This window comes from Struthio camelus, chromosome 4, assembly GCF_040807025.1.
Source record: "Struthio camelus isolate bStrCam1 chromosome 4, bStrCam1.hap1, whole genome shotgun sequence".
Taxonomy (NCBI): domain Eukaryota; kingdom Metazoa; phylum Chordata; class Aves; order Struthioniformes; family Struthionidae; genus Struthio; species Struthio camelus.
The window spans coordinates 73,636,517-73,653,393 of NC_090945.1; the positions used below are offsets into that span (position 1 = coordinate 73,636,517).

The 16,877-nt window shown below is 35.7% G+C and overlaps 1 protein-coding gene across 1 annotated transcript in view; it reads right to left on the minus strand.

The window, feature by feature from the left end:
• JAKMIP1 (janus kinase and microtubule interacting protein 1) overlaps nt 1–16,877 on the minus strand; it is a 157,062-nt gene that overhangs the window by 32,342 nt on the left and 107,843 nt on the right. The window contains exons 12-17 of the mRNA XM_068943406.1: nt 16,748–16,876; nt 15,255–15,383; nt 10,416–10,499; nt 6,628–6,690; nt 4,989–5,087; nt 1,953–2,054 (exon numbers count right to left, since the gene is read on the minus strand). Coding sequence (XP_068799507.1) covers nt 1,953–2,054; nt 4,989–5,087; nt 6,628–6,690; nt 10,416–10,499; nt 15,255–15,383; nt 16,748–16,876 — 606 coding nt within the window. The remainder of the gene's footprint in view (nt 1–1,952; nt 2,055–4,988; nt 5,088–6,627; nt 6,691–10,415; nt 10,500–15,254; nt 15,384–16,747; nt 16,877) is intronic.

Sequence of the window (16,877 nt, forward strand, 5' to 3'; positions counted from 1 at the left end):
ACATGTTGTGCCACAGCATTATATGAGTAGCGAGGATGATCTTTCTCTCATGTTTTTAAAGCTAGATTGTCTATGTTTACAAATTACATAAAGACATCAGAATATATTTTGCTCATAATTCTGTATCAAATAGGCTCTAATGAGTAAGGCTTAATAAGAAATTGAAAGATTTCATAACGATCCTACATAAATGTGGGAGACATCAGCAGACACTCTGTACAAATTAGTCTGTCCTGGCTCCAAAGCAGGAATTGTGTTGAAGTTGGTCTATTTTGGGAAGTCACCTCACTCTCTTCCTCCTCTCCCCAAAGACTTCAACAGTATGTCCAAATACTACATTATCTAATAAACAGTGCATATCAGTAATTTCAGAACCATGCTGAGCTTAACATACTCCTGGGCTGGGATTGGTATTAAACTCAAAAATATTGGCTTTGATCAGCAATGACGATAGTGAAAGGAACTGTCTTTTAACTAATCGGTTATGCTACCAAAATATAGAATTCAGTAAGAAAAGCAAGATATTTAGCCTATTGAGCCAGAAGTACTCATTCTAATTCATTTATTTACATCATGAAGCATAAAGGAACATTTAAAAATCAAATAAGAGTTTACATCATTATAGTATTTCATTTGCCACCAATAGCTAACCATTTTCTAAGGCTTTCAAAACATAGAAAAAGCCAGCCCTAGCCACAATTAAATTTCAGAATACCCACTTGAGGTGTCACTGTCCCTGCCTCCACATAAGTAAACTACAGGGTCAGTTCAAAATACGTCTATGAACATTTTCATGTGGGGGAAAAAAAAGAGTTGGGGGAGGAAGCGGGAGGGAAGAAAGCAGTTCTAGATGCTGGGAAGCTGTTATCTGCTACAGCCAACATGCCAATTAGAATAACAAATAAGTTAAAAATCAGATCTGGCATCCAATAGAGACTCCACTTGAAAGATAATACATTAATTGATGACCCTTGGTGTTGTTTTGGGAAATGACTCCCCAGTCAAATCTGCAGGAAGGAGTCGGTTTTAATTTCTTTCCTTTTTTTTTTTTTTTGAATACTCAGCTCTCCAACAATATACAGCCTATAAATTCAGCTTATTACCATTACTGATCGTATTGTGCTTATTAAGGCCTTGAACAGAAACAAGCCTTTTAGAACAGAACTTGTAAAGACAAATATAAGCATAAATTACTAGCGAATGTTATAGAACATAATACAAAGATACATTCCACTTCAGTTACTCACAGAAAAGTTACCCTGACCTGGTATGCAACATTACGAACAAAGCAAGACTGACTTCAGTCTGAAGTGAAGCAGCATGGGAATCAATGTGCACTCCCAGGGACAGGCTAGCTGCACAGACCCGAAAAGGGAAACCGTTTTTTCTGTCATAACAGAAGCAAACCAAGTGAGATAATGATGTTTATCTCGTGCTTGATCTAAAATGACGGGCAGGGTCTTGCCTATTTGAATGAGGTTTGGATCAGGCCCCTCATGCCTCAAGGCTCTGGCATAGGCAAGGAACTTAAGCACATTAAGTCAACAAACAAAATGCATAGGTGCTTTGCGAAAGGATATAAAACAAGGATCCAGCTGATAATAGGTGTGCGTCATGTTTCTGACCTTAGGGGAAAACATTTAATATTGCAGCGAATCATCTCAACAACCTCATTCCTCTCTGCAATGTTTTTACCTAAGTAGCCTAGACTAAATGCTAATTATCTTAAATGACCAGTCTTGATTGGCATTGGATGAACCCCTGACAGACTACCAGATTGTATTCTTATGAAACTCTTTCTCTCGTTACACGTGTCTTTTCTCAGTCTGTTTATTTTTCAGTCTTTTTTCCCCCTGTAGCAAAACGGTAAAAACGGCAAGAGTTCATCTGGCCGTTGGGTCTTTCTGAAAAAGCTCCTAACCCTCTAGCTATTACTAAGGCTCCACATATACCTTTATTCCTTCCTGTTGACAGAACAGTTGAAGCGCGCTTCCATTGTTTTCAGGAAAGGTGGTTATATGAAGATTAAATGCCGGCGACCTTCGTTCTCTCTCCTGAGAAAAGATTTTTTTTAAAAACAATACATGTGATTACATATAAATATCTATTTCCCACCTTTACAAAACTTTTACTTTTAGATCAAAAAAGCATGCTTTAAGGACTCAGGGTTTAGTTAAGCACAAAAATGGCTCCAGGTTGCACAACTCACTCCACGCACACGCAGTTTCTGCAGGCTTAACTGGCATCCCCAGATGCCGGGATCTTTCTACTTTGGCCAAACAATTGGCTGAAGCCCTAAACAATTCTTTGCAATATTTTAAGTGAGATAGACAGAACTTTACCTAACTATTGCTGTCTTTCCTGGAACAAACAGCTATTTAGGTAAAAGTAACTGAAGAACAAATTTTATACTTCATCAAATCACTTTTTCATCCAGAATATACACGCTCCACCATGAAATGATTTTACTACTTTCTTAATAAAACTAAAGCTCTCTCTCTATTCCCTGTTCATTCTACAGTTAAGCTTTATATTACAGCATGTAAAATCCCCAGTCCTATTCACTGCACTGCCTAGGATTTGGGAATATGTTTGAAAGGCAACATTAATCTAGACTTACAATGCTCTTTGTGCCAAAAGTAAAAATTATAAATGGCCATTTTTCTATAACTATAGCATTTCTAAAACCTATTCAGCTTATCTACTTGATTTTCAAGTGTTTCTTCAAAATACCACCTATTATTTCTTCAGAAGGCAGGAATACAGTAAAACAGTGAGAGACCTTGTTTAAATGAAATTTTAACACACGCGTCAAAATGACTGGATAAGAGACTCTGCAAACTGAGGCACTTGGGTTTACTCTAAATTCACTGTGGTTATAGGAATACAAAATGAGAAAAATCAGATTTCCTCTCCATATAGCAAGAGGAGGCACTGGCAAACAAGAGCTTCAGTTTCTGGCAGCACAACGAAAGAGAGCTACAGCAAAATAGTTTAGTGCCTATTTCCATCCATCTGTTGCCTCATTTCCGAAAACAGAAAATGAGGTGTTTGAATTGATATGGCAGCTGGGCCACATCCATTCACTTAAGCAGGTCACAGAGCATGGCAACTCTTGTTCATTGACTAGTCTAAACGTAATTTGAAATTACAAAAATCTCTGTTCTCTGTTTTTTCCCCTCATAATCTCACTTTTAATCGGTTTTCCCATTAACAGTCTAATTTTAAAATAGATTTAAGTGACCTAGCTATTATAATACAAAACAAGAAGGCTAATTCTTGTCCAAATTCAGTCGCCATTTTAGATTTGAAAAATAATAATAATTCCCTCTTAAATTAAACTCACCTACATTTGCCTGTATTAAAGGATACATGAATGGTTCTGTTTTCTACTCTAGCCTAACTTTCATCTGTTTAACTGTTCTGAGTAAGAACACTTTCCTACTTATTAGAAGCTCGCACAGTTTTACTACAGCATTCACACTGCCAATCACATTTATGTTTATATGCTTGCCTACCAAAGGAAAAAAAAAATCTCTTAGTGCAAGTACATTAAAATAGTTCCATTGTTGTTCTGTAAAACAAGTCCTTAAAAAGTCCTTAAAAGTCCTTTTTTTAAAGAAAATTTATCCAGTTGTTTTACTTCTAAGAAAACTTATGTTTTGGGAAGCAGATGCTAGGGCAACTGTCAATTTGAATGATAAATAGTTCAGTATTTTACTTTACAGTGCTTAATAAAATATAAATAATGTATCTTAGAATTCTTTCTTACTTTCCAGAATGTCTACTGAAATTTTAATAACCCAAACTCATGACTGTGAATATAATGTGCTGTGACATCAAAACATATGGTTGGTTGATAAAATAAATAATAAAAAAAAACAGATTAGGAAATGTCAAAGACAAAAAGCAGAACGTCCACATAACAGAATGACATGACCTTCATCTTTCCATAGAAATTACACATGCCAAGATTTTTGGTGAAACGTGCTGGATGATGAAAATTATGGAGGAGTGGCATTGATAGATTTTGTGGAGAGTTTATACTAAGCGGTGTTAAGAATGCTGATATCCTTTCAGACTGAACAATGTGATATCGGGCAATACAACAGTGCAACAATGTGTCATACGGAAGTAGTTTAGTGTCACTAGGTTCTGCACAGGCTCCATCTAGGATGAGGACCTTTGCTTTCTACTGTACTCACTGCCTACATGCTCAAATTCTTATTCACAAAGAAATAATTTCACTGTTAGTTCATTTACGCGAAGTACAGAATTTGTTAAAGCTTGCTATGGGGCAACACGTTACGTTCACTTGCCCAAGTGCCTCATCAGTTTAACTTTGAAGTTCTCAGAGGTTTTTGCCTTTTGTCATTGACTGATGCCCGCTATTTCCAATCCATGACCATTTTATACCATAAAAAAATGGATTTCAGGTAAGAGAAATTCTTTCAAAACTGCTATTAAAATGTGTCTTTTCCAGATCATTTTACTTCATATTAATGCTGTCAATCCTAAATCAGTGTAATTAAAAACAATTATACATTGATGTGATGAATGTGTCAGATCTCTAGATTTCACCGCATGCAAGACGTGAGAAGGAGTGTTAATTGAAACAATGCCAACCGAGGCTGTAGTATACATACCAAGTGATTTTACATGCAGGGAAGGAGTAGTTATGGAAATGAAACAAATAAAAAAGGCAAAATATTGCAAAACAAAATATTTTATTAGATGAAAAACAAACTATTTGCAATATATATTAGCTATATTACATCTTCATAAACATTAGTGAGCACTCCCTCCAAAACACATTAAGGCAATGGTATCAATTTCATTATCCCAAGATACAGCATTTAAAAAATAGATACCTAAGTGATTTCCCTTAAACATGCATGAAACATCAGTAAACTTTACAGGAATTTCAGCTTGGGTTCAAACATAATTTCTGCTCCATTTGAGAGTTTGCAACAGAGAGAATCTCTTACTTCAAGCTCTAGCACTCTGAATTCTAACAGCTCGTTCTGGTCTTTTGCATCCTGCATCTCGTTCTTCAGCTGATGCTCTTCTTGTTCCATTTTGTAAATCTACGGGACAAATGCAACGTCGTAACACCCAGTAAACAACAGAAAAGATATTATATTGAGTTAAGGGCCATGGCTCTAAGCAAAACTGTTATTTATTTCAGCTTCTTATCAGATGCTTGACCTTGTCTTGGAAATAAAAAAAGGAACATCCCATCAGAAAATAACTTGTTTGATTCAGAAGCTGGTAAAAACTGCTAAAAAGAAAATGGGCAATGACTCTTTAGGATAATCATCTGGGAGCCAGTATGAAGAGTGATACGAATGCATCTAAACAAATTAAGCAATATAACTTTTCTTTTAAAAATCAGGTGAACAAAACTAGACGAGACTAACATTTGGGTAGACTGTTCTCACTTATCCTTGTTCCCCCCTCCCCCCTTTTTTTTAATAACACAGTTACTAGCACTTAATGTTCCACACTTTTTGGAAGTGTCACTACGCTGACAAATCTCTACTGCAGCGTTTCAAGACTGCTGGGGAAGCATCACCTCTATTCATTTTAAAAGATTGTTGAAAATCAAACAACAAACTCAAAGCCAAAAACGCTATTTGTAAGTATTTTGCTCAATACAAAAAGAAGAACAAAGCAAAAGGTCATATTTCTTTCCTAGGGCCTACTGTACTCTTGCAAAATGATGTCAGCTCCACACCCATGTAGAGCACCAGGCATTTACTCTTTGCAGTAAATGAAACAACAATGGAGTGGCTTTAAGGCCCACTTTTTAATTTTTCAGATTTGCATTTTGGGACCTTAACAATGACAAAATGGAAGTTCAAAATCAGCTCTTTGTTATGCCAACCTCCCTCTATTGGTTAGGTTAACCGGGGGATCCTTATTTATATGACATTAAACAGATGTGTAGCACCTGGCATGCTGTACTATAATGCCCATAAAACCCGTGTAAATGTCTAATAAAGTAAGTCCAGCTGTAGATATTTTCAGTCACGGATCTTTCTTTGGTTATCTTATTTCTATTGTAATAATATCGATTTACTAATTAACAGACATAGTTCTTTGACATCCTAAGTCCTTGCTAACTCTCCTATCAGTATCAGTGAAAAATAATGAAGATGCTCAGCTCTGTGAAATCACCACGCATCTCAGTCAGTAAATGACATAACAGTCTTAAAATCAATCGATATTACTTAATATGATGTAAAAAAATTGTGAAAATGGAAGGGGAAAGCGAGCAGGCAATCTTATTAGCTGAAGTGGTCCTGGCAATATTTATCTTTGCGTAATTGGTAAAACACAAGTATTCTACATTACAGTATTTTAAACTGTATTTTGGCAGAAACATCAACTGGCTTGGGTCCCACAGTGGACTACACATTACGCAATTCGACAGTAAAGAGCAGCTCCCACTCCCAAAAAGTACAAAGGCATATTGGTACTTTAATCAGAATTTCTGTTTCTGGAGAGAAATAAAGTGATTTTCATACTGATGTTCCAGTACTTAGCACATTCATTTCTACTTGCCATTCCTTTTATGATAAAGGGCTGCAATTGTGAAAATATTTCCAGACTGTGAACACATACCTTCTCTAGCAACTCCTGATTTGTTCTGATAAGCAGTTGCTTTTCTTCTACCCATTTTGAATCCTATCAGAGAAGAGGAGGATTGAAAAGATTACAGTTCTATATATTTTGTCAAACAAAAATCAATAACTGTAATAATTAGAAGATTTCAGACATCATTGCACATGCAAGTATAAAAAGTGTCACATACGAAAGCCATCATAAATATTTCAAGGATAAATAACATTTGAAACTAAGGAGAAAATAAAAGTTCTTTCTTTCCCTGGAGCAGAGTCTCCCATTTCCTAACTCTTTACACCTAAGCATTTACTTTAAAATGTGTAAATACAGCAATTGTGGATGAATATAATTATATTAACATTTCTATGATATTTTATTCCATTTTTATAACATGCGTTTATTCAACTTAGCTTAATAACTATTCAAAACTATTCCTTTTCCACTGCAAAGAGTTTAAAACTTTGTTGTAGGATCATCACAGTTTGAGTTATATAACTCAATTCCCAATGAGGAAAGGCAAGAAAAACATTTAATTACCTAAAAGTAGTGAAAGTAGGCTTCAGTGGTATGCAATTTATTGTCTTCTGCTAAAAGGGCAAATCAGACTGCTACATATGCTTTGGGATATGGAATTCAAGGCCATGGAGGAAGGAAAGTGATATAAGATATTCCTTTCCAATTGAAAACTCTGTATCTCCATTTGATCACTTGCTCCAAAGCTAATCTTTGCTTTTAGGTCTTTCCATGGTTTCAAAAGCCTCATCAAATATCCCTTTAAAGACTCCTATTACAAAAACTCACTGCCAGCTGTAGCTGGACATTCAGACTTAAAGGATTATATTACCAAAATTCACTGTTTTGTCTATAGAGAAATGTATTTTGCTCCAATAAGTTCACTAAAATAGTACCACTTACATAAGATATGACTCTAAATCAAATGATTTTCTAGCCAAACTAGACAAGATTATTTGAAATCTATATCTGTTTAGTAGAGCATCAAGGCTGATGCTTTCTTTATCAGCAATGGATTTGCACACTGATATCCCTCCAGAAGTCCATGAAATCCGGAAATGCCTGAACTGGCCTTGAAACCTCAACCAAAAACACCGCAAACATTATGATATTTACCCTTGTTAGCATTTTTTGAGAAGTTCAAAGTTGGAATTTCTACTGACTGTCCACTATGGTTATTGCATACTACTCTTCTTTCACCTTTCCCCACTCACATACAAGAATGGGCAAGTGCATTTTAACTTTCATGTAGTAAACGTTCTTCAGGATTATGGTACTCAAAACAAAGTACTAAAAAATAATGTACTAAAATGACTACTTTAAAAGACATGACATTTGTCAGGACTTTTTGAAATAAACCAAAATTGTAATGTCTAGTTTTACAAAATTAATTAGCATTTTGCTAGGTTCAAGGCATGGACAAAGAGTTACAGTCAAAGACTTAGGATGGGTGCCCCAATGCATGCCTATAAGAGGCAGGTTCAACTGTTAAAGCAGACCTGCAGGTTCAACTACTGTACTTCACACCTGTAGAAAAGATCGACTTAATCTGCTCGAATGAAAGGCAACTTTTATGTCTTTCTTAACAAACACAGCTGGCCTAAACTTGACTTTCTGAGAAAACCATCATTTCAGTGGAATTAGATTTACATGTGTACCAGGTTATAGAAAGTGCTGAGCTTTCCAAAAATTTATCTGGCAGATTATATACTTCAGTATTCTGAGATTTATTATTTACTGCTATTAACATTTTATAACAATTTCTTGATATAATGTTTGTCATGCAGGAAATACAATGTACTTTGCAGAAATTGATTGCTAGTCTTATTTTATATTTAGGGGAATTCTGACAGAGCTGATACAAGATTAATGGGTGCCATGGACATTTATTTTGAAATTGTACATAAATTTTAGGAGTCAAACTTTAAATCATTTTTTAATAACAGGATTCTAATCTTCTGCTATGAGTTTGACTTCAGGAAGACTGTGAAGATCTTTGCTGCTTCTGTTACTTAGCTGTAAAATGTGAATAAAAATTCCTGGGATAATACACTAGAATCACTTGGTTCTTTGTTTCCTTTTTTAAATTATTTTGGGGACTGGCTCCCTGAATGAACATTTCACAAGTATTATTAAATCATCACCACCACCACCACCACCACTGAAACAGCAGAGCATAAATAACAATACAAAATCACATAGAAGTCAGTTTATCACCAGAACCATTTATTTTGTTGAATGTAAGTACTAACAGGTTAGGAGAACTGAGCAGGTGCTAAAGCTCCCAGGAAGACACCTTTACCATTTCTATGAAAAACTAAGGCTCAATGTACAAAGTAGCTCTTTAGAGACAATTATATTGTTCCCTGTCACATCTCTGCCTTCTCAGGATTACTGAGAGATACAAGGTTGTAAATGTGATTAAGAATCTCATAAAGTAACAACTAATTAAATTCTAATTTCCAAGGATACCTTCTGACATACCTTTCTGGAAACAAAAGTCACAGACATAATTTCTTACATATCCATAATTTCTTACGTATCCATGTTCACTTATCTCATTTACCTATACAGTATTTACATTTTATACCTTTTCAGTCAATTATTTTGTTAATGTTTTCAGCTATACAGCAATTGGCTACAACATTTTTATCAACATACTAAAATGTTACTAGTAGAACTCAAGTAGTCTTCAACTGTATTCATTCTTCCAAAATCTCAGTGATCTATCATTTTCAGATGACATGATATCTACCTTTAGTAACATTTTATTTACATGGAATTTACTAAGCAAATTGAGCCTTTTTATCCTCAATTTGAATGTGGTCGAAAAAATTTTTTATGCCTACAGCATCTTACTGAAAGTTCATCATACAAAGAATAAACTATAAAAAGGGTAATATCATTCACCTGGTATTATTCCTAAGTTGCTTTTATTTGATGCTACAGGATCATTAGTCTTTCAAATTTATATCTATGGATTGATATACCTTATTTTATTACCATATACTAGCTGCAATGTTTGAATTGTTATTTCAAACAACAGCAAATATATAAAATAACAACTCCCCAATTTTCTCAGCATGTACTTGCAATTATGTGACTGAACATCTTTTAAATGCCCTCTCATAACCCTAAGCAGTCTTCCTGAAGATGCTAGACATTATTAAATATGCATCAGTGGTCACATTTTTGTTAAGCATTTACCAGATATACTGAAGCATAAGGCCTGATTTTTCTCTATGTGACAGTATGGAAATTTGAAAGCAATTGCGTCCTCAGGCAATTTCAGCCCCAGTGGGTAACACTGCAAGTGGTTTCCAGTAACCAGGCACGTTCAACAGTTCATCTCTCCAATTGAAAGTGTGTGTGCAAGGGTTTTTTTTTTTTCCGTCCATTTTTTCTAGGCTAAGTACCAAGAATATTCTCCAGCGGAAATGTAGACTATCCATCTTGTTGAAATTTATAGCAAAGACAAACAAAATGGGAAACAAGAGAAATGCCTGGACTGAATGACAATGGGAGCAGTATTTAGAATGCACATACATGTGATCAGTGTATTAACGCTTTGGTGTATTATGTGTTAGAAAATTAATCTTTAATGGCATTTTTCTAGGCTACCCAATACATTCCTTTATCTGAGCACTCCACTGCTAGAGTAATAATTAAGCTGCATCAGTCACACTAACGCACCAGCAAGCAATGAAGATGGCAAGGGCACCACTGCATGCAAGGGAGAAAATGATGTGGTAGAGGACATTAAGAGAGCCTGTTACCTGCCCTTTCTCTATAAGAGCTTTCTCCAGGTCCTCAATTTTTGCCTGGCACCTGAGCAGATCAGCTTGCAGTTGTTCACGAGTCTGAAAAAAAAAAATTAAAAAGGGTGTGTATATGCACGCACATCTAGATAGACAGGCAGATATAACACACATGAAATCACAATAAAAATACTTTCTGTCCACTCACGGGCCATCCAGTCACATTTTGCTACTTTTCATTAAAATAAGTGTTATTGCATTGATGTCTTAGAATATTTAAATTTGTCAGTTTAGCAGCATTTTCCTTCCTAGACTAAAAATGTGTTATCACCACCACATATTTAGTGACAAAGCTCTCCCAGAAAAAAAATAATAAAAAAAACAAGCTATTTGTATAACTCAAGGCAAGTGAGGAGAAAAAGGACAAGACAGAATTGCAATAGCCATTGAATAAATTCTTACCATTTAAACTATGATTTTAAATAGGCCTGTGTGCAAATAATAGATATTGACCCAAAATAATTCATTCATCCCATAAAGAGCATATGCCAGTCATTTTCCCTCATTTTACATGATTCCTAAACTATCAAGTAGGCCTTGCCTACTGGGTCCAGAGGTACCCTAAATGGGACTGGATCTTACAAGTTACTAAACACATGGAGTAACAAACAAAGGACATATCGGGTGATCCTCAAACGCTGAAGCTACTTGAGGCTTGATACTACAAGTATTTTTTTCACCCTACTTCAGGTACTCTTTCACCCAGGCAGTGCAGAAATTCCTACAGGTAGTTTCTTCTGCATCTTTGGCTTTTGTAGTTTACAGTAACTTCATCCAAAAGTAGTAGCAGACGTTCATCCCACCAGACCATTTTGCCCTCCAAAAACAACAACACAGAAATCTACCTACTGAAAACTTTCAGACTCTGTCAAATGACACATTTGTATGAACGTAACAAAAAAGACTAGAAAGGCCGTTAAAAACAAAAAACAACTATTCTAAAATCCACTAAAGAAAAATAATTGCCTGTCAGATTGAAAATAAAAATGGTATTACCAAAAATATTCATACCAGTGCTTCCCTTCCCATAAACACAAAGGAAATACATGAGAGTCTCATATAACTGTCAAACACATTAGTATCTGTGAAATCTTACTTTAATAGTAAATGCAATTATGTTCCCCACAATTTTTGTTTAAAGAAAAAATTTACTTTCGTCCTTGAGACTAAATGGAAAACAGGCATGATAATATGATATTGCTAACATAACAGCCCTAAGGAATAGTTTCAATTGCCACAGCAATGGCAAAGGAAAAAGTAATTCCTCTTATTTCAACCAAAAGCCACTTAACAGTGGGTTACTGCCATAAATATTCTTTAACCTTCCTATCTGTTACTGTACAACACAGAGGGAAACAAAAAAGTTTATGTATCATAAAGAAAAACTTGCTAACAGGTGAAAGCAGCAAATGTGTGCCATTAGAGCACCCAATTCTATCTCTAGGTCTGCCATGAGACTCAGAAATGATCTCCAAAGTCCCTGTTCCTTCTTCTGATTCAGTTTCTCCACTTAGAAAGAGGGTCTTTAATACGATTACACTTTTGTAACACACTGAGAACGCTAGAAAAACTGTAGAGCAATAATTTGGCTATATAAGAAGTGCATTTCACAGAAAAAGAGTTCAGCTAACAGCCAATTCAAACAGCCCTGAAGAAACAAAACATGAAACATTTTAAAGTAAACTCTGAATTTCCTAAACCCTGGGTCTAGGGATAATAGACTAACATTTTTAGCTCTAAATTACTATAGATGTTGTCAAACACTCTGCATTCTTGTGTAACTTTCCTTTGAAAGGCTTTGCTTATAAAGACAGAAATTCTGCCCTCACAAACATATCCTGTCTATATCTGAGAAAAATCCATAAATTGATTTTAAAAGCTTGCCAAAGGAAATGATGCGCATGAAATAATAGTGAAGTGACAATGTGTGCTCAATAACCATCAGTAATCTAGCAATACATAATTTTTAAAATATTTTATTAGTCATTCCAAGTAGGGGAACCATCAAGCCAGTGGCATTTCTTACCTTAGCGATAAATAGGGTCCATCCCCACCAGTACTTTTTAAATCTCATTCAAATCTTGTTCTGCCTGTATTACTAGCAATATGCTGTGGTGGCACAATACAATGACGGCAACATGTAAAAAGGTGATAATATGTAATAAGTCACAACATGCAGCAAGTTTCTATGGTTTTGAGGTTCAGAGCGTTCTTTTGGTGTGAGACCGGGGGGAAAGCTTCGTGACTTTACTAACTTTTAAATGTGTTTCAGTAGCTTCGTGACTTTACTAACTTTTAAATGTGTTTCAGTATCACAGAAAGGTTGAGGTAAGAAGGGACCTCTGGAGATCATCTAGCCCAACCCCACTCCTCAAAACAGGGTCACCTAGAGCAAGTGGACCAGGACTTTGTCCAGTTGGGTTTTGAATGTCTCCAAGAGTGGAGACTCCACAACCTCTCTGGGCAGCCTGTTCCAGTGTTTGATCACCCTCACACTAGAAAAAGCTTCTTCTCAAGTTTAAATGGAATTTCCTGTATTTCAAATCAAAAGTGGCCTCGCAGTGACATCACGCAGCTACTTTCAGTAGTCATGGGTGCATCCCCTCAGGTCCTATGGACTTGTGTATGTCCAGTTTGCTCAGATGTTCCCTAACCTGATCCTCCTCCACCAACAGTAATGTTCTCAACTTTCCAACTTGTCTCAGGGACCTAGGATTCCGGAAGGCCAGTCTTACCAGTAAAGACCAAGGTGAAGAAGGCATCGAGTACCTCATCCTTTTCTGTGGCCTTTGTCACCAGGTCCCATGCCCTATTCAGTAGCAAGACCACCTTTTCCCTTGCCTTTCTGCCTATTATATCTTCTTGTCCAGTTATTGTCTATTATAAAATTATAAAATAATAATTATTATAAAATTATATAAATGTTCAGATTCCCATCAGCTAAAAAGCATTAAAACCACTACTGCATTAAGTATTTCTAATTCTGTAAAATTCTAACCTCATTTATATAAACAATTGTAAGAAATAAAAACTATTTTGTATGTCTACCATAATATTTGCCTAGTGATACTACCACTTGACATATCAAATCCAATGTGAACACTTGCTCTCTAGACTAATATAACTGGACAACTCTCAGAACATTTTTTGTTAGAGGGATAAATATCTGGAAAAAGTTAATCAATAGCTCTCAGCTAGAACAATGGTGGCTCAAATCTAGAAAGAAAGGATATGCAATACATATTCAATGCAATATCAATCTGGAAAAAAAAAAAGCAGGGTTCAAATGCCTCAAAAGAAACAGAAATTTCTCAAGAAAACAAATAATTTGGATAATTTGGATGTGCATGCAATTCCAGCAAAGTTGAGAGTGAAATGAAAAACATTATTTTAATAATATCATTTGTAAATATTAAAAGCTCATGGACAACAAGATTCAAGTAATCTTGTGGTACACGGTGTCTTCAAGTCCTGATGTGATCCAGCATCTGAAGCTATTTCAGAAGAGGAATATCAAGAGCTGTACTTGATGCAGAATGAAGGGCATGAGGTAAAGGTAATGAAGTTCCTGGTCCTATGGCTACTACTCATCCATTCAGATGTTCCGTGTTTTTTTATCTCTGATCACAGTAGCCATTCAAATAGAGGGTGGCCTGTATGCTACATTTCTGGACATGCCCCTATCTACAAGAAGTTATGATAGAGCAGAAGAGATTTTGGATATAGTAAACTCAGCCCTTTTATGATGCCACTGCTGTTCAGTGGATAGATCTAGGGACTGAAAGTATTAGTCAGAGCTCACCAACTCATTATGAAGTGATTCCTCTCCTCACTAACTTGGAAAAACAGAGTAGAAGATGGCATGACTTCTGCTAACCTCACCCCTGCACTAAACAGCAAGTGATTAGTAGAACAACAGTGGCAGAAAGGTAGAGAGGTAAACAAATGAAAACAGAATACGAGTCTCTCATATCTCAAACACCTGCGGTACAGAGCTTTCTGTGAGGATAAAATACATTCATTTCAGAGAGTGTCAAACAATCGCACATGCCAATCTAATAGTAACAACAGTTGATTAAGTACTTTTTGCTGGAAGAATACTTTTTTGATCTGAGATTTTAAAAACAAATTATGATCTGAAACATAGGAAATTCCACTTGAACATAAGAAAACACTTCTTTACTGTGAGGGTGGTTGAACTTTGGAACAGGTTGCCCAGAGAGGCTGTGGAGTTTCCATCCTTGGAGGTAACTAAAACCCGAACAGACACAATCCTGGGCAAACTCCTGTAGATGACCCTGCTCGAGCAAGGGAGTTGGACCAGATGATTTCCAGAGGTCTCCTCCAACCCCAACCACTTTGTGATTTCATACACTCTACAAAAAATTTGAAGAGATGTGTAAAGAAATTCTTCACACATCAGATTTGGAACAGATTTTTAATATACTTATATAATAAAAGTACTTATTACAACTTACTCCCTGATTCGTTTTAAATCCATCATGTCACTTTCTAAACTGCAAGTTTGCTGGGATATCTTTCTCAATAAGAGTTTCTTACTTCTGAAATCTGTAACATATTGTGTATGTTACAATACAGTACAGTATCTTTCTTCTGATCACACCAGCTGAACATAAATAGTTGCCTTACTGATAACATTCTCTAAACCTCAGAAACATTGTAATGTGATTAGTGCATTGCATTTTACTGACCTGCAAAGATATCTCCTGCTATTCAGATTTTTTTCAGATTTTTCAACTATTTCAGAGCTAAAAATCAATTTCAGTCAAAAATTACCCTTGCTTCTCTCTCTGCATCCAGGGTTCCACCAACTTGCTCCTGAAGTAACGCATATGCTCTTTGCAAAGCTTGATATTCTCTTGTTAGCTGGCAAAACCTTAGTTCAGCTTCTTCTTTAGGTGTGTTCTTAATGAAGAGGGGAAAAAAAAGTGTTTTTTTGTGTATAAAGAAAAATATCTACCTAATGTCTATGCATGTATAGATATAACACACACATACAACATGCAAAACGCTGTTGAGTTTCAAAGTTCAATAAAGGCTTAAAAAATGACAACACACAACTAGAAGTGGAAGGAAAGGTGATTTCAAGTTGAGACAGAAATGCAGAGATTAGTAACTGTGTCTATCTTATAACTTCAAGACAGTATAAATTAATATTTAAGGTAGTAACAGATAGAAAGAGCAAGAAACTGACTGGGGAAAGATGAGAGAGAACAGCTCTGTGCACCGCTTTCCTCAGCAACTCCTCAACTACAATTCAGAAGAGGTCCTACTTGCCATGCAGTACATTACTCCTTCAGTCTTTGCCTTCATTTTGTGAGGATAAAATGATTTTACCAGCACCAAGCACTGGTGCCCCAGTACCAAGCACCACAAAGACAGAGGTTTCAAAAGCCATAAGATGGCTTTTTTTCTTTTTTCTTTTTTTTTAATCTGAAGTCATTTTGATGTCTTAATTTGCTTCTGATCTTTGAAAAATTGCCATCCACACTTTCAAGGTCTTTCTTACAATCCTGAGGGCAAGAAATTTCCTCCTCTTAATTAATTTTTGCTCTAGGAACCCAAACTCCAAGGAAAAGGAGATTACAATATTATTAGATATTAAACTTAGCAAAAGAGGAAGTCTTTATAAACAAGATAATTAGAAATATTTTTAAGGGATATTTTTGGTCAAGATTGTGGATGAAAAGTTCTGACTGAAGAGTAAGAGGTAAAAGTCAGTGAACAAGAAAAAATGATGAAAAGATCATCTAATTCATGTTTTGGCCTCAGCACTGCAAGTAGGCCAGCTGCACTGCATAACACACAGCCCAGACAAAACATGTCAGTGGCTATTTACTACCTATAGTCATCTAAGCCTTAATGATTTGCAAAAGCCTTTCTCGATATTGTTAAGTACAGCAAGAAAATCCCGGCTGTATCAAAACAGTCAAATAAATTATAAGGTTCTAAGAGAAACCATTGTGTAGAAAGTATTTACTCTTGGCAAAGCAACCTGCCTATTCATTTTCTTCTTCTGACCTTTTCTCAAAGAAAAGGTTTGAGAAAAACAATTTTATTTCTCAGGCCAATATCCTGCCAAGTCTGTCAGGGAGAATGTCGGCTTATTCATTAATTCTACTGCAATGACTGTGTATACGTTATTGGGCTTGAAACAAAATCAGGTGACTCCCTGTCAAATTTTTTCAGTTCCTGTGGCAGAATAGCTGAGAAATATTTGCAATTATACTGTATGTTGGTTTCTGTAGAAGATAAGAGCTACTACTTACATCATCCAAATCTTCCTCTGGTGTTGCTGGTGTCCTGTCTGTTTTATCTGTATTATATGAAGTTACAGATGATGTTTCTGAATCAATGGATTCTTCATCAAATCCAAAAAATGTCTCCACAACATGCCTC